Here is an 18,077-nt window from a genome sequence, read left to right as displayed (position 1 = left end):
GAGATTTCGTTAAGGAAATATTAATAAAAAACCCCGAGCAATCAGAACGCGATTTACGCGATTTACTCGATTTACGCGGGAACATTTAAATCGAATTAACCTCGTAAATCGAAGATTTATTATTAATTCATTATTCGACAGATTATCAATTTATACGAATGCTATCTTGAATTCATCGAATATTTAAATTTAACAGAAAATTCTTACTAATCAAATCTAGGTTTTACTAATTCTTTAATTTTTTTACTTTTCAGATTCCGGCACTTCTACGAAATGTCTCTAAAGATGACGTCATCGGTTTCCTAACCTGTATAACATTCACGAAAATAAATAGCAACTAGTAACTTTCACGATTGTCAAAAATTGCATGTGACTTGCACAGTTGCACAGAAAATGTAGTTAAAGTTGTTTTGCATTCGTCGAACGATTATGAACTTTGTACAGGAAATATCATCAGGACGATAAAGACGTTATTGCGAGCCATGGCGCCTGAAAAATCGAGCGGCAGTGCTGGTTGCCAATTAAGAAATGTTCCGAATGCTTTGAGCAGGTATTAGTTTTCTCTAAAATTGGTTCAAGTAAAAGTTTCATAAACAACGACACTACTTCGATTCGAAAATTCGTTCAATACTTGAAAAAAGTATTGGAAGATCAAACTTTAAAAGACGAGACTCCCGCTTGAGTAATTTAAAATTCTCTTATTCTCAGTCATGAAATACTTCATATTTCCTGAACTATCTGGGACGAAATGTTTTGACAAAAATCATTATGTAGTTAATAGTCTATTTCTTATAACAAGAAGAAAATATTTCGAAATGTATGAATAGTTGTGCGTACTGTTATCTTTGTTTACATTTAATGCGAAGTTTCCTTGAACTTAACACTATCGATTCTACTACAACTGTAATTCAAAGTAAACCTAGCTTGTCTTTTAAAGGTTGAAATGAAGTAGCAAGAATGAATTTAAAAGTAATAAGAGCGATCAATGACGATTAAATATTAAAAGTTTAACTACATTTCTTTTCATTTAATGTTATATTATTTTTATATGGAGTGATTTCTTTGCAGTACACCTAGTATATCATCACCATTTCCTTCTCCCAACATTCAATCAGGTAACCCACCTCCACTGCCACCACGTCAACCAGTTCAAAATTATTCTGGATTCAATGATTATAGACCATACGGGTCTAATTATTATGGTGGATATGGAAATCAGTATAGAGGATTCAGTGGGTATGGAGGATATAGTTCCTATGGTTATAGTCCATATTCTAATTTTAATAATTATGGATCATTTGGTGGACACAGTGGCGATGTTGAAAGTAGGTGAGTCAGGATTAATAAAAGTAATTTAACACAATATTTTTTATAAATAAATTTGTATATTAAATGTTTTTTTAATGAATCCATATAATGACTTTTTCTTATGTTTTCTTTTTGTTTAGATTTTCTCAATATTTTGAAGAAAGCACTAGGCCAACATTTCAGTTGATTGAAACTGTTCTGCAAACATTTTCATCTGTAACAATGCTCTTGGAATCTACTTATTTTACTATAACGAACTCGTTTAGGGCAATTTTGAGCGTTGCAGAAAATGTTGGAAGGCTACGCTCCACTATAGGACAACTATTTAATACACTTGCATTGATTAGATTCCTAAAATGGTTATACAGAAAAATTGCACGCGGTACTGGTAAGATTTGCAAAATTAATAAAATTAATAAATTATTAATCATTTTACTTTTCAGGTTTCCAGAATGAAAGTTCCATAAACGAGGAATTATGGGAGAAATCTATAGTAAAAGTTGGAAACGAAAATGTTAATAATTCTTCTTTTTGGTCTGGATTTTTATTATTTAGCATGTTCTTCGTAGTACCTTACATGATTCATAAAATCTCGAGTAACATGAAACACTTTAAAATGAAAGGTACAATTGGAAATATATTAAATATTAAATTGTTATACAGTCCCAGCCGTATACAATTATGCGTATCTTTTAGGGAATGATCCAAAGGAATGGTACCAAAGCGAACAACCAGTATATATTGCAACAGTTATGTACGATTTTGTTGCAGCAAATAATGAAGAACTGAGTGTGAGAACTGGTCAGAAAGTTTGTCTTGCGCCTCAATCTTTACAACCAAAAAATTTACCAGGGTGGTGCAAAGTTACTGATAACGTGAACGTCGGTCTCATTCCCTACAATTATGTTAGAGTTGTAGGACAGTTAAAAAAGAAGAAGGAGAATACCGAAACGCCGCCTCTAAACGAAGAGAAACCTTCTACGAACGAAAATCAGTTTAGGAATAATAAAGAGGGTTCTGAAATTTTAAGAACCAATGAAAATGTTACGAATGAAGCATAAACATTTAGAATTTATTTAACATAATTGAAGCAATATTCGTTTAATTTTCAATATAATAATGATTGCTGAATATTTTTAAACATTAATCGCGAAAGACTGTATTCTAATAAATTCTTTCGTATCAGTTAATAACTTATCTCGAAAAATACCAAATTGCCTTTAAATATGCATCATAAATAATTGTAACAAAAATAACATTTAATGAATTTTGGTTTGGAAAATTAAGTTATGACACTGATATAAAAATTAAGAAAAGTGGATAAAATAACGAACAACTTTTAAAACATTTTAATTTTTGGACAATTATAGGTGGAATAGTAAAAATTTCGGATAAACTGAAATTCTATGCCTGTTGGGTTTTAAAGTAAGATTGGGTTACCGATTTTTTTGATGGGTATAATAGATGGGACTTTCAATGTTACATACAGTAGTTATATTTATACCGCAAACCGTAATTTTAGTAATTATTATAACATAACGTATGTATTGTTAAATTTGTACACATTTTTCTATTTAATTTTTAATTTTTGTTTATAATAAACTGGATATTTAAATAAATACTGTTAAGTTTGTATCTTTCTTAAACTTTGAACAGTATAATATTGTACTTCATATGATAAGAATCCTGTTTTATAAATAAAAATTAATGTTCTAGTGATAAGTGAATATTGCAAAATATTGTAATCTATATTTTTAACGAGATTTAAACATCCCTAAGAATAATTGTAGAGTGAGAAATTGTTTATACCTTAATATTACTACGAGAACAAAAACAAAATCGAACGGTAACATTATATTTTTTTTGGGTTATTGACTATGGCACCTAATTGGAAAATCTTAATTTGTTAATTTAACTCTTAGGCCACTTTCATGCTCTCACTCTACATTTATGTTCAATACAATAGTTTCTACTTGCAAATTTATAAAAATAATATTAATTGGAGTCAAAGGAATTTTTTTTTCTTTTAAGGAGAAGCTTTAGAAAATTTACAAGCATGTTCACATAAAATACTTTATAGGTATATGTATATTATATTTATATATTTATATATATATATATTTATGTGCTGCGCCTGCTCGCACGCGCATGTTTATATAATTTACAATTTCACCTTCCCTCTCTTTCCAACAATTTCAACAACAAATTCTACATTCTACACAACGAATTCTGCAGTCATTTTAGCGTTCTAAAGAAGGGAATGTTTTGTTAGGAAGGAAAATATAGAAAGAAACGGAGGAAAAAGAGAAAATGAGAAAGGAATTCTTTTTAATCGGTGAATTTGCGATTAGGGTTGCTTCCAAATAGAGCAGAACGTATTTCCGGTACTAATTGTTGCGCTATTAATTCTAATCTTGTTTCCAAAGTATTGCTGACCTTTATGCGCCCTGAAAAAGAATTAATGTGCAATGATTAATTTATTTTTGAATTATCTTATTCTGGAAAAGTTAATTAGAAATCGAAATATAAGTTGTTCGTTAATACAGTAGATCCTCGAGTTGCGCGTTGTGTAACATAATCATGTAAATGTAATGCAAAAAATATAAAATGTAGGTTTAGTAAACAAATACCTCTTCCTGCATATAAGTCAACACCACCACAACTGTCGGGAGAAAGGAAATTGTCTTGATCAATTTTAATCAAAACATCCTTTCTTGTTAGTTGTTTATATGTATCCTGTACAGCATTGAGAATAGATTCTACTAGAGGAAGATCTACTTGACGTACACGAACAGTAGCATGAGCTTCTGTCAACTATAAATTGAAAGTACATGAGTCATATCTATAAACTATGATTGTACATTTGTAAAAGTTACATAACTTAAATAATTTTAATCGATTTGAAACTCGAATAGATATGTACCTGACACAAGCCTTGCAAAATTAGTAATTCCAAAATTCCACTATAACGTGAAGAATCTCGTGATATTTCCGCTAATTTTAATCTTGCTTCATCAAGTACACTGCGTACATGGTCTTCTCTGACTTTCAGGACTTTTAATCGAGCCTGATTCAGCATGTTGGATGATTGACTATGCATGAAACAATTTCAATTAATTATGCATAATTCTCCATAAAATTTGTATATAATACTAATGGATGAACAACATGCTGTGCTTTAGCAATGAAAGAGTTAACAGAAAAAGTTAGAAGTAGTTACAAAAAAGTATGTTACATTATAATTGCAATGTTGAACATGATTCTTTATGTTAAGCATACATTTTCTTTTGAAGTTCAACTTGTTTCTCCTTCTTTTCATAGTATTCCATAATTTTAAGTCTCTGTTGCTGAACCAAACGACCTTTTTCAATATTAAATTCTTCTTCTGCTTTAGCATCAATCTCTTCTGCCTTTTCATTGGCCTCTTGCTCAATGAAGGCCATCATATGTTTAATCTGAAGGAACAAGATTACTATAATAGTGCCATAATCCATTTCAATTAAATAAATATTTACCCATAAGAATTCAAATGAAATTCATCACTGAACTAATATTAATATCTTTTTTAGATTCTATAGTACTTTAATATTTTATGAAACTTCTCATACACAAATTGATACGAATATCAAAATTTGACAAAAGAGGAATTATTAAAGAAAAGGGATGAATCATAAATAATTAGGTATTATTATTTTCTTGTATTTTATCATAATTTGCAAATTAATAAATTAAAAATATGTAATTTCATAGATTTGAAAATTGGAGTGTAATACAATTACACATGATATTCCCTTGTGATCTAACTTTTGTAAAACGAAATTACATATTTTTCATTGTTATTAGTTACTCGATATATGTTTCGTTTAGAACGAAAGTAATTCAAATAAACCAAAAACGATTTATATACTTTGAATTTACTTTGAAAAATCATGTCTTTTTTTTCGACGAAATACAAGTATGAGATTAACGAACATTAAGAGGGAAATAACGAGAACAAAAAGTTGACAAGAGAAATACAAAAAAACAAGTGTTCCGCGTATGCAACAATATATAGAATAAAATGCAAAAATAGCTTAAAATCAATGCTCAACGGGAATCCGCAAATGGTTTAATTTGAATGGTTTCTGTACCTGTTTTTGTACGTCTGCATCGCTCAGTGCCATTTTGAAGCTTTAGAATTAGCTCGTTCCTCGGAATAAAGCTTTTTCGAATTATTAACCGACCCTATACAACCGAATCGAATTTTTCAAGGAGTCAACGCCTACTGACGAAAGTGTCTTCGGTTAATGACGATCATATGACACGAACGGTGCGTTCGTAAAACCAATCAAAGTTGAAATATATAGCTGGTTAATGCGTTCTTAAAGTACAGAACCAGAGTATATACAAGGTGTCCCAAAAATGTTGTAACACATTGAAAGGGGTGGTTCGGGAGGCAGTGATGGGCAAAACCCTAGGCTTCGAATAAATTTGAAGTTTGCTTATATGTTTGTCTCGTTTCCTTCTTTGGAAAATGTTCAAAAGAGGAAATGAGACAAACATGTCGGCAAACTTCAGATTTATTCGAAGCCTAGGGTTTTGCCCATCACTGTTGGGAGGTGATTTGAAACAACTTTTTCCTTAGCGAAAATGTTGTCCGAGGCTTCGTTGAGGAGATATTAACGGAAAACATTGGCCAATCAGAGCCCCCGAATGCCGGTGGAGCGCCCGCGGTAGCGTATGAACGCGGCCACTCAACGTGTAGCCTTCGCTACCGCGGCCGCTACAACGGCATACGCGCGCTCCGATTGGTCGACGTTTTTTGTTAATATCTCCTTACAAAGTCTCGGACAACATTTTCGCTAAGGAAAAAGTTGTTTCAAATCACCTCCCGAACCACCTCTTTCAAGCTGTTACAACATTTTTGGGACACCCTGTATACTTTTCAACGATCGTTTCGTAAAAATATCCGAATTATAGTATTCGTGTAGCAATTACACAGCTGTTTACATATAAAAGCGATGCAAATATAACATACGTGCATACTTATTTCTATACGCGCGTACATTTTCCATCGATCCTTGTAAATAGTATTAAATTTTTGTAAGCTCGTATTCCAAACTAAATTTAACACTAGATTAACGTGCAGAACCAACGTGTAACGATAAAAAAATCCCACTTTATTGTGACATTTCAGTGTATTTGAAAAGTTGAATTAACTAGCTCGTCTTCAGCGTGTTTGTCGGTGGTTGCATTTCATACTTTTATAAGAAAATACTGTCCTCGATCGGAATTTTACGTAATTCCGAGAGTAAACGTAATTTTACTAGCTTAAAAAAGTAACGTACAACGTGACGATTGTCAACCCGAGTTAGCTGTCAAATAAATTTCACAAAGGTAACGTTCCGTTGACTCTAACCTAAAACGACACGCGTTACCTTTCGACATCTGATTTTCGAAAAGTATCAACAAACTGTTCCCATTTGTATAATAATCGGTTTTCGTTTGTAATTGCTTCGATTGTTTCCAGTAATTGATACGTTTCGTCGATTCTTCCTACTGTTTTTTTCGAAAGATCGATCTTTGTTTATCGTACGTTGAATTTTAGGGTTAGGTTATCACTTGATTTTAGATTTAACGATATCCAGATCACGAATAAGTATTAAATTTAGTTATCTTTGAAGTTAATTACTCCGTTAAAAATTATGTATGTTGCATCCCTTTCCAACGAAAAATTATATAAAAAAGAAATTTATGAATCTAATTCTGCTATGCTTTGTATAATTAGTCATGATCATCTGATTTCGTCTTGATTTGATCCAATCTTATCTTGCTTCGAATTTTTATTTTTCAAAGTATTCACACTAAAATGATGATTATTGAAATGAGAAGAATAAATAATATATTGATATAATTTCTATTATTATTAAAGTTGTATTTTTATTTTATCTATGCAAGTTATTTGTTCAATCTGTAAGTGTGATAAAATAGATAACTATCGTGTATCTTTTAATGTATTTTTTATTATAATAATATACACTTGTTTATATAAAATACATTGCTAACAATGGAGTTATGTTACTAGATATAACACGAAAACATATGTTATATTACTATATCGTCAAAATATTAAAAATCAATAAAATAGGAATACAAAATTTATGTCTTGAATTTTAGTAATTACTTATACATACTGATAGCAGTAATTTCATGTTTACAGGACAATAGCAAAGAAGATGTCAAGCGCGGAATCTTTAGCAGAAGTAACAGATGTAGTTCAAATTCTTCGACAATGGGAAGAGGAACATTCGTCGCCTTCATACGATCCAATTCCAACACTTCAAAGACTGGCAGAAATTATAGAACTGGAAACAGAAAATTATTTAAAAATGGATCCGGATCCGTTTGATGAAAGACATCCATCACGCACAGATCCTGAGTGTAATTTTGGACATATATTAAAAGTTCTGTTTAGAAAGGATAATTTTATGACCAAGGTAAATTAATGTGTTATTATCCTACACTGATAAAACACTTTATGCTATAACATTTATAAATGGTTATATAATGTTTTATATTTTTGACAGCTTATAAATGATTATTTGAGAGACACTTATTGGTCTCGAGCGGGTATCACAGGCCGCGACGTTAGAAAACTCAATATCGCAGCCTGTCGTCTAATGCTCGATATACTTCCCGGTTTAGAAACTTCTGCAGTATTTCAGCCAGATATGGAAGGACTTATTCATCGTTTATTTTCTTGGGCAGAGAAAAGCGTCGAACCCTTACAAAGTTATGCGACTGGACTCGTAGCTGCTGCAATGGAAGTTCAAGAAATTGCGACAGGTTTTTCTTTAGTTTATTAATTAACTATTATTTAAAATTTGTTGTCTATATACTTTTTATTACGACAGGATTTAGAGAACAGAATGGAAAAATGGTGCCTCTGATGCTACAGAGGCTTCATAAATTACAAGAGAAAGCACAGGAAGATAGACAACTTGCAGTTAACAATAGACCGTTTGCACATTTTGGTCAAGATAAAAATAGCGGAGGAGATGGAGAAAATAAAGGTGTTCCTGGAAAAAGAAAAGTGAGAACACTTTAATATATAACAGTCGAATTATTTATTTTAAAAACTTAGTTATAAATGTGAATATCAAATTTCTGTTTAAAGGTGCGAGAGAAACGAAAAGAAAATGGTGTCCTTAAAAGCCCTAACCATAGCAACTATTACTCAGAAGACGAAGAAGACTGTCTTCAATCCTCTGAGGATTCTGCTCCATTACCCAAGAAAAAGAAAAATAACACAGAATGTGAAACTCCTGTAAAGAACGATGTTATTTATCCAGAAATAATGTCTCCACCCTTGTCTGTGCCAAAAAATTTTAATTCCAATAATCAAGTGACACCATCCAAGACTCAAAGCACCCATGGCAGACCTCTAAATGTTTCTTCGGCACGATGCAATTTGCAGAAAAACTCTGCGTCCTCGTTGCAGAGTTCTAGTACTCCATCTCCGTTATTAGAAGGAAATTCAAATTCATCGTGGGCAGAGATGGAGTCATACGTTATTGGAAATGTGCAAATACATCCTCCAACATTGGCTACAAGACAAATGCTGATATTGAGGTAAATATATTAATTTCATTATATCATGAACATAAGTATTTGTGAAATAATGATTGATATTCGTGGAATATATTTTATACATTTAAATATATTCAATATTAAATAATTAAAGTTTCTGTGAAATTTTATATTTTTATATACTCATTATATATAATATAATTGTTGTGCATATATGATGTAGTATATATTAATTATGTGCTTCTATTAATTGCATTTGATTAATAATAATTTCAATCTATTTCTATTGCTTCCACTGTGAAACTAACAACAGTAACGTCAATTTAAAGAACTAATATTTTTATTGGATCACAGGTATCTTACACCGATGGGTGAATATCAAGAATTTTTAGGTCATGTTTTTGAACAAAATGCTCTGGAACTAATTCTCAAGTACATTAACGTTAGAGAAACCAAGGACAGTCGTTTAGCTTTCGAAGCTTTGAAATACTTAGCGTCTCTGCTCTGCCATAAGAAATTCTCCATTGAATTCCTCAATGTCGGAGGTTTGCAGAAATTGTTAGATGTTCCAAGGCCCAGTGTCGCGGCTACTGGTGTTTCTATTTGTTTATACTACCTAGCATACTGTGAGGATGCAATGGAAAGAGTGTGTCTACTACCGAAACATGTTATTTCGGATCTCGTTACTTATGCATTATGGCTTTTGGAACGAAGCCACGATTCTGGAAGATGCCATGCAACGATGTTCTTTGGATTCTCCTTTCCATTTAAGGTGATACTAGAGGAATTCGATGCGCAAGATGGACTACGAAAGCTATTCAATGTGATATCCACCTTACCGATCTTAAACATAGAAGAGGAGCCAGCGTTAAATGACGATGAAGAGTGTGCTTCTAGACAAATAGTTAGACATGTTGCGGTTGCTTTGAAGCGATACATGGAAGCTCATTTACATCTGAAAGCAGAGCAATTACAAAGAGCAGAAAATGTTAGAGCAGAACGCGACACGGTGCAACCATCATTACCCCCTTATAAAGCTTGCAAACTAAGCAGCGAAGAAGTACAAGCAAAGGTGGAAATTCTTCAAGAACTGATGTCTGTTAGAGCAGTATGGCCGCCAGTAGAAGAATTACATCGCCTTGGGGGTATAACGTTACTCCTCCAGATCATTGCCTTTGCCAGAGAATGGAATTACAGTGGTCGCGTTCACACAACTTCTAGCGCGGAAACAGTCCGTTCCTGTCTTGATGTAATAGCCATTTGTTCTGTTGTGCCAAAAGTGATGTTGTTACTTTGCGAAAGAGTGGATATGCCGGATATGTCGATGACAATGGCGATTAATTTACTTTTAGCTGCGGCAGAATGTGAAATCATCGCAGACGCTGATGTACAGAGAGCTGCGTTGCGAGCTATTATTAATTGCGTTTGCGCTCCAATAAACAGGATTGGCGGGAATGTAGCGCGATATTCGGTAACAGGATCCGATAAAAAGAAAGCAAATATTAATAATAGCGAAGAGTTAATACAAAAAATTTGGGAGAGTGTAAGATCAAATAACGGTATAATGGTTTTATTACAATTAATGATGGTTAAAACTCCGATCACTGATGCCGACAGTATAAGAGCATTGGCCTGTCGTGCATTGACAGGTTTGACACGCAGCGAAAAAGTCAGACAAATAATTAGCAAACTTCCAATGTTTACCGATGGACAAATTCAAGCTCTAATGAAAGATCCGATACTTCAGGAAAAGAGACAGGAACATATTACGTTTCAAAAGTACGCTTTAGAGTTGATGGAAAGAGTTTCTGGAAAAGCAAAGCCTACTGGAGCGGAATATGAAATTTCTTTGGTTAGCCTACATAAGGCGAATGTAGTTGCACAGACTAGAATACAATACAACGAACAGCAGTTAAATCAATTAATATACCAACACTTGATGTCGAAAGGTTTAACCGAAACTGCAGCAACCCTTCATAGAGAAGGAAGTCTAGAGACTTCTGCAATAATGAAACCAGTGTGTACATATCAACCGTTCATCTATCGCAGCCCTGGAACAGTCGGGACAAGAAATGGATTTTCTCCTGGAGCACCAGTTAATTTATATAATACAAGATGTAATCAGAGAGAAGTATCGTCTAGGAGCAACACCACTCCTACTTCGTCATCTAGATATATATCTCATACGAATTCTGGTTCAAGTTCGTCATCTCTATCTTGCGGAAGTAATATACGTCTGAAACTTTCTGACTGTCTTAATCAAAATGTTATCTCAAATAGCACAAATCAACCAATTAAACTACAAATTAACCAAAAAAAAAATCAAGTCGACAAGCAGCCTCTAGTCAATTCTATAAATTGCCTGTCAACTATGCAGCCAACTACGTGTAGATCATTACAAAAACAAATTTCGAGAGATCCTGGAGGTGGCGGGGGACCTGGCGTCACTACGTCCAGCCCATCTATAACATTGGATTCTATTATTACGGAATATTTAACTAATCAACACGCATTGTGTAAAAATCCTATGGTTACTTGTCCACAATTTAATCTCTTCGAACCACATAAATGTCCAGATCCTCGTACGAAAAATTCGACGCCAACAAATGTAACTGTAAGACTGTCCAGGAGAGCATTAGGAGTGGACGGTAGAAGATTGGATAGAAGACACATTTATAGTCGATTTTGTCCTGTAAAAACTTTCCGGCCTACAGACGTTGGAACCTTCACCTGTTGTATTTTTTCGCCTTGTCAGCAATATCTAATGCTGGGTACCTACGCAGGCGACGTAAAAATGTTTAATGCCCACACGGGAATGGAGGAAGCAACGTATCCATGCCACGAGTCCTATGTCTATCACATGGAATGTAACCAACGTGGAAATTTATTATTAACTTCCACCGCATGGAGAAGTCCCATGTCTGCGCTCTGGAGTATAGGCACATTTTTCGATATGAAATTATCTTTAGAGAACGAGGATTATATCGAATTTGGAAAACTTCAAGATAAAATTATTGGAACCCAAGCTGAAAGTGCTACAATTTACGACATAGCTACAGGAAAATTGTTAACAACTCTTTCCCCTTCAATTTCTAATCAGTACACCAAAAACCGTGCTACTTCTAGCATGAATGATGAACTAGTTCTAAGCGATGGTATCCTTTGGGACGTAAATTCGGGGAAAGAGATTCACAAGTTCGATAAGTTAAACCAAACGCTTAACGGAGTTTTCCATCCGAATGGTATTAATATAAATCATATAATTATTCAGTTGATAATATGAAGTAATATTAGAAATAGTTCGATAATTCATATTTGATATTAAATCATTTTGCAACAGGTACAGAAGTAGTGTCGAATACAGAAGTTTGGGATTTAAGAACCTTCCATTTACTGAAGACTGTGCCAACGCTTGATCAAATGGAAGTAATTTTCTCTCCTGTTAATAATATTATATACGCTGTGTCTTTGGATCAAGAAAATGGAGACGAATCACATTATGTTACCTCGTTTAAGACATTAGATGCTTTGGATTATAGTAATATTGGTAAGTTGCGTTGAATTTTATCTGAATTTTTCATAAGATTTTGAGTAAAAAATAACAATAATATCTTATGTATTTTTATATAATATTTCAATTATAGCAACTTGCGATGTCAAGAGAGGAATTTATGGGCTGGCTTGTAATAAATTCGACACACAAATTGCAATTGTCGAGAATCAGGGTGAATTCGATAGTGTTCAAGAATCATGCGTTAGGCTGTACGATGTTGGTAGAAGAAGAGACGATGAGGATGAAGCTGATGAAGATGACGATGAAGAAGACCTTGATGCAAGCGATGATGATGGTTCGAATTCTGGTTCTGATGATAATAATGCCGATGGTATGCACTTACTATATTACAATATTTACTTTAAAATATCTCTTTTATTTCTTCGTGTATAACATGTATGAACATCTCAATTTGAAAGAAGGTTTTGCTACGTAACAGTTACTTAATATTAATGATTACAATTTCACGTCTGGTTTAATCATATATCAATTTTATTAATAATTTGAATACTGAGTTATTTAGATAAATTCTATTGTGTCCTTAAGTACTTTTTTAATTACATTAATTTGTATTTCTTTAAGTGTAGTTTAAGAATATGTTTTTAAATAGATGCAGATAATCCAGATGCAGTAGCTGAAGAGAACGGCGATGAAAATGAACGAAATGATCGTGAGAACAACGACGACGACGACGATGATGACGATGAGAATGCAGTCGATGGTGACGACTCTGGAGACGATATGACAGATTATAGTCCGTCTTCAGAATTTCCTGATTACTCTTTGTCCGATGTCGATGATATTGAAATTTATTTTCCATAACTGTCCTTCAAGTTGGAAGTAACACATCACAAATTTTTATTTTAAACAGTTCCAATGCATTCTACAAAAAATGGCTTTATTTCATATTCGGCCAATCATGAGGCTGAAGGATGTTTTACCATAATATGTTCAATTATGACTTATTAATCATTAATTGGCAAAATAGATATACATATATATATATTTAAAAAAATGGGAAAAATATCGTGCAACAATCAATTAGTGGAAAGTGTCGTAATTCTCACTGTTTAGCTTATATACTTAATATTAAAACGATGAAATTGATTAAAAAATTAGTAAATTACATCTTAATTAAATTTTCATTTCAATTTTAATTCAAATTTAACGGCAAAAATTTTTATTTTGTTTGTACCAATCGTAATATTTAATAACCTTCAGTCAAACAAACAAAAATAAATTATCAAGATTGGCCAATGGAATAATTCTAAAATCGATTTACTCAGCAATCATTAAAATATTAAATAGTAAAAACAGGTTTGTCGCTGATGTAATTTTGAATTTTGATCAAATGTCTTGTTGATCAATTCAAATGTATATATTATTATTTAAGATATTCGTTGTTCAATGAACATGTATCGTATATTTACTAAAAAAAAAATTGGTTATTAATAAGAGATTCTCTTCCTCTTCAAGATAATCGCGAAAATTTGTATTGATCGATAGATCGTGTTGAAAGATCCTCAAAACCAAATTTTCGATTATTTTGAGACCTAAATTAAAGCAGTAAATTTTCAAAATTTTTTGAACGTATACTTAAGCATATGAAATAAAAGTATGTAAGAGAAAAATGAATGTGTTCGTGTACGTGCGTGAAAGAAAGAGAGATTGTAAAAAGTTGATTTAATCCTGTCGTTTGTTATCATTAAAGATTCGTGAATTTGTATAGACGTGCTCTAATAAATAGAACCGCGCTTTATGAAGAATTTCAGCAAGCCTATCAATGTTTGCGTCTCTTGATATTAATAATACGGTGTATCATTTTATTTTTCATTCATAAAACGCAAAATTTCGCATTTTTATCGATTCAGCTAATTATCTTATCGATCTTAATTATTCAAAACTCAAAATTCGAATATCTGTGCCAGTAAGTCTTAGTATTCAAGATTCAAGCACTTCAAATTATAAACATTGCAAAGTGGATATTCCAAACAATTTTATTTTTCTAAAATACATGAAAATTTGAATAATTAACAAAAATTGTTACAATGTGCTCGTAGTATACTTAGAAGTTTAATATTGAACATAATAATATAAATTATATCTATATCTTGTAATATCGGAATTCAAATATTGGCGCCACATCTAGCGGCAAGAGTAACAACCAATGAGAACCGTTTCTATAGAAACTCGCATCTGCTGTTAGAGGCGCTCATAATAGATTTAGAAGCAGTTCAGTTCAGTTCGTTCACCGCTAGATGATTGTGCGACGTAATTTCACTAGACCCTCTAATTGGAAAATTATACGAAAATTTTTGGTGCTAACGTTTACTTCGAGTTGGTGAATTTTATTTCGACGAAGTTGGTCACATTGATTTCTTTCGAGATGGCTGTTCTCAGTTCACGGTAAAGTCAGGTGGAATGGGAGACGTGTCCACAGTATATAAAAGAGCGATGCTACCGCGGAACGGCTTCTGAACTGGGGCTGATTTATTCGTTGGATTATTCCTATTGTTTTTATACTTAGACAATACGAATTATCCTCGCGATGGCCCTCAGTCAGACAAGCGTGGTGAGTAATATGAACAAAACCAGCGAACGATGAAAGGAACAGTTAACAATGATCATCTTAATGACGACAATGACGATTTTTATCGCTTGATCTTTTCTTATCACCTTCATCATTGTAATCCTCATCTTCGATCCTTTTTTCTCCGTTCAGAACTGTATTTTCTTTGTACAGTTTATAATGAATTCATATTATTTACGAAATCTTGATAACCATTAATTTTACATTTTTTTCATTTTAATATTATATTTCCAATGCCTTTTCTATACAAAATTTGATTCGAATATCGTTGCACTTTTATTCTAATTGATCGTTGCGAAATTTTGTTCCAAAGATTTTATTCGACAAGGTTAGGTTAAGATTGGCTGCAGTAGTTTTAACTTTTGTATGTTGTACGATAAATAGAAATGAAAAATTCAAAGTGTTTAAACGAGATAGAAAGTAACAAGTTGCTGTATAATTATTAGTACTTTTTCATTTCTTTCTAACAATTGGAATACATAGTTTCAGGAAGATGCATGCATGTTATATTAATATCGAAAGTAATAAGGAACTCGAATACGATGTTAAGTTGTTAATGAAATGTATATTCCTGTTACAGCTAAAATTATACAATACTGTGATAGAGGATGTTATATCGGGTGTAAGAGAATCATTTATAGACGAAGGTGTAGATGAACAAGTACTACAAGAACTCAAGCAAATATGGGAAACAAAACTAATGTCTAGCAAAGCCGTAGAATTAAATCCAGATCCTCCAGAACCTCAGGTCCCTCAAATAAATACGCATAAAGCTGTGCCTGTTAATAAAGGTAACCAAATATTAAGTAATATTACGAATATATCCCAAACATTATTTAAATATATAGCATCTAAAAATCTTATAATGTACTGTTGTTATAAATGTAAACAGTATAGTCTCTATTTTTAGGAGTAAATGTAGGAAACCATTTTGTACAACAAACCGGAGGAAATTCAGCTCCACAGCAAGCACCACAACAACAACAGCAGCAACAACAACCTCCACAGCAACCTCAGCAACAAACGCAAACTCAAACTCAATGCCATTCAACTACAACTGGTATGCAACAACATACTGGTACGCCAGTGCAACAGTTGGTGACATCTACATCGGCAGTACTGGATCGGCAAGTACCCATCCAGATAACTCTGCCACCACAAACCGGTGTTCCAGATGCTCCGCAAAGGGTTTTGACTATTCAGGTTCCTGCATCTGCAATTCAGGGTACGTTAAAATGACTTTCCAATTAATAATATTTATCATAATTCATTACCATATTAATGATCAATGAGAATATAAAGATTATGTATTTAAAATCTAATTAGCTCAATTACATTTGTGTCTAGGCAATCAGTTGCATACAATCTTGACGGGTCCAGTTATCTCGGCAGCAATGGGATTGCCAGCAAATTTGGCTTCTACATTGCTTCAACAGCACGTTAATTCTACGCTTCAGGGCCAAGCAACGCTAGCACCTCTCCAAGTTAGTCAGCCGCTTCAGGTTGTTACACAAACCACAAATAATGTCTCTCAACGACCTGTCCAAAATCAGGTAATTATTCTCAAAAAACTAGTTTATTTACAGTTATAGAGGTACTATCCATTTTGTACAGAAACGTTGCCTTTTTATCAGAAGTAAAGTAAAAGTTCTTTTAAATATATTTCTAGAGTGCTAAATATTTATCATTTTCTGAACAGAATAATATAGCACAATTAGATGGTCAACTCGGAGATTCATCTGACGATGACGAAGAAGAAGAGGAAGAAGATAACGAAGATGAAGAAGAAGACCTCGATGATAAGGAAGAAGAAGAAAATGACGAAGCTGCTGCAAGAGAAGAGGTATTGGAAGTACTTCAGCATATTCATCTGCTTCATAATCTTCGTATGAATTGAAAAACCTTTACTAAAATTCAGAAGATATTCAATATTGTAATCTTTTTTTTAGGAACCATTGAATTCTGAAGATGATGTAACAGATGATGACCCAGCAGATCTTTTTGATACTGATAATGTAGTCGTTTGTCAATACGACAAGGTACTTCTAAAGAAAATAATCACTTCCTTTTTGTTATAATGAAGATAATTTTAGGAAGACTTCATTATGCCTTAAAATATTTTGAATTTTTCAAGTTGCAGATCATTTTGATTGCTTAATTTATGTTTTTTTAAATTGATATTTATACTCGTTGGTGTTTCAAGTTTTTAAATGAATATCTATCCTAAAGTATCTTCAAAATATTTTCATTATGAAAATGAAAACTGTTAACTTTCAGATAACAAGGAGTAGAAACAAATGGAAATTCTACCTCAAAGACGGCATAATGAACCTCAGTGGTAAGGACTACGTGTTTCAAAAAATGAACGGCGACGCGGAATGGTAAAAAAAAAAAATAATATATGAAACTACGAAAATCGACCTTGATAATGTGTTCACGTGAAATTGGTATACAAATTTTTCACTAGATTTGTGCTCCGAGCAAAAGTTTAAAATTTCTTTTGGTGTGGAAGTAATTTTTTAAGATTAAGAAGGAAGTTCTCTATTATTTAAAAATTGTTTCTGATAGACACGAATAGAATTCTTATTCCTTTTGAGACAAGTATGTATTGGAACCTTGATTATTCGTATTAATAGAAAAATGATATACTGCCTCTATTTATAAATACAAATTCTATTTATAATTAAAGTGTAAATGATTTTTACATTATATTTATTTTTATTGGATAAACATTGGTAGCGATTATTAAATTTAAATTGAAAAGGAATGCGTAACTTGAACATATTAAATCAAATCAAAATGTATAAATATATCTCCGAAGGATCAAGATTTCAATGCATAATTAAAAGCTCAAGAATCAAGCGAATGCTAAACTATATTTTGAGGAGTCCCAACGGGTGTAGGGGGGAGGTTTTTCACGTGAGTTTAATGTGTAAATAGATTCTAAGGGATTGCAATCTACCACACGTATGTGATGCTCTTGAAAATAAATGTGTCTTATACTGTTAAAATTCTTAATACAAAATATTTCCTACAATATTATACATTGTTAATAAT

The 18,077-nt window shown here is 32.6% G+C and overlaps 4 protein-coding genes across 6 annotated transcripts; 3 read left to right on the top strand and 1 right to left on the bottom strand.

The window, feature by feature from the left end:
- Positions 1 to 312: 312 nt before the first annotated feature.
- Positions 313 to 2,948, top strand: LOC128893912 (peroxisomal membrane protein PEX13). 2 transcript variants are annotated; one of them, XM_054155245.1, is made up of 5 exons: positions 313 to 550; positions 1,069 to 1,329; positions 1,449 to 1,690; positions 1,752 to 1,931; positions 2,005 to 2,948. In XM_054155245.1, exons 1-5 carry the CDS (start codon positions 483 to 485, stop codon positions 2,367 to 2,369), a joined length of 1,116 nt encoding a protein of 371 aa, XP_054011220.1. In that variant the 5' UTR covers positions 313 to 482; the 3' UTR covers positions 2,370 to 2,948. The 2 variants fall into 2 exon arrangements, with proteins under 2 accessions (XP_054011220.1, XP_054011218.1); XM_054155243.1 differs by having other exon boundaries at positions 315 to 550; positions 1,449 to 1,696.
- A 419-nt stretch (positions 2,949 to 3,367) lies between these two features.
- On the bottom strand, positions 3,368 to 5,612 carry LOC128893920 (V-type proton ATPase subunit E). The gene is made up of 5 exons (XM_054155256.1): positions 5,439 to 5,612; positions 4,588 to 4,763; positions 4,232 to 4,400; positions 3,939 to 4,122; positions 3,368 to 3,755 (listed from the first exon to the last, which is right to left on the bottom strand). Exons 1-5 carry the CDS (start codon positions 5,469 to 5,471, stop codon positions 3,637 to 3,639), a joined length of 681 nt encoding a protein of 226 aa, XP_054011231.1. The 5' UTR covers positions 5,472 to 5,612; the 3' UTR covers positions 3,368 to 3,636.
- A 616-nt stretch (positions 5,613 to 6,228) lies between these two features.
- Positions 6,229 to 14,156, top strand: LOC128893877 (protein mahjong). Of its 2 annotated transcripts, none has more exons than XM_054155175.1 (9): positions 6,229 to 6,684; positions 7,508 to 7,784; positions 7,875 to 8,133; positions 8,202 to 8,380; positions 8,465 to 8,919; positions 9,232 to 12,119; positions 12,218 to 12,424; positions 12,522 to 12,761; positions 13,041 to 14,156. In XM_054155175.1, exons 2-9 carry the CDS (start codon positions 7,524 to 7,526, stop codon positions 13,250 to 13,252), a joined length of 4,701 nt encoding a protein of 1,566 aa, XP_054011150.1. In that variant the 5' UTR covers positions 6,229 to 6,684; positions 7,508 to 7,523; the 3' UTR covers positions 13,253 to 14,156. The 2 variants fall into 2 exon arrangements, with proteins under 2 accessions (XP_054011150.1, XP_054011151.1); XM_054155176.1 differs by lacking the exon at positions 6,229 to 6,684 and adding an exon at positions 6,712 to 6,879.
- A 642-nt stretch (positions 14,157 to 14,798) lies between these two features.
- Positions 14,799 to 18,031, top strand: LOC128893913 (transcription initiation factor IIA subunit 1). Its single transcript, XM_054155246.1, has 7 exons — positions 14,799 to 15,002; positions 15,601 to 15,811; positions 15,931 to 16,245; positions 16,368 to 16,573; positions 16,720 to 16,863; positions 16,970 to 17,059; positions 17,298 to 18,031. The coding sequence occupies exons 1-7, from the start codon at positions 14,979 to 14,981 to the stop codon at positions 17,403 to 17,405; spliced, it is 1,098 nt and encodes a 365-aa protein (XP_054011221.1). The 5' UTR covers positions 14,799 to 14,978; the 3' UTR covers positions 17,406 to 18,031.
- The last annotated feature ends 46 nt before the right edge of the window (positions 18,032 to 18,077 follow it).

Source organism: Hylaeus anthracinus, unplaced genomic scaffold (genome assembly GCF_026225885.1).
Source record: "Hylaeus anthracinus isolate JK02 unplaced genomic scaffold, UHH_iyHylAnth1.0_haploid 3, whole genome shotgun sequence".
Classification (NCBI taxonomy): Eukaryota; Metazoa; Arthropoda; class Insecta; order Hymenoptera; family Colletidae; genus Hylaeus; species Hylaeus anthracinus.
Note: the sequence above shows the minus strand (reverse complement) of the source record. Positions and strands in the feature narration are given on the sequence as shown.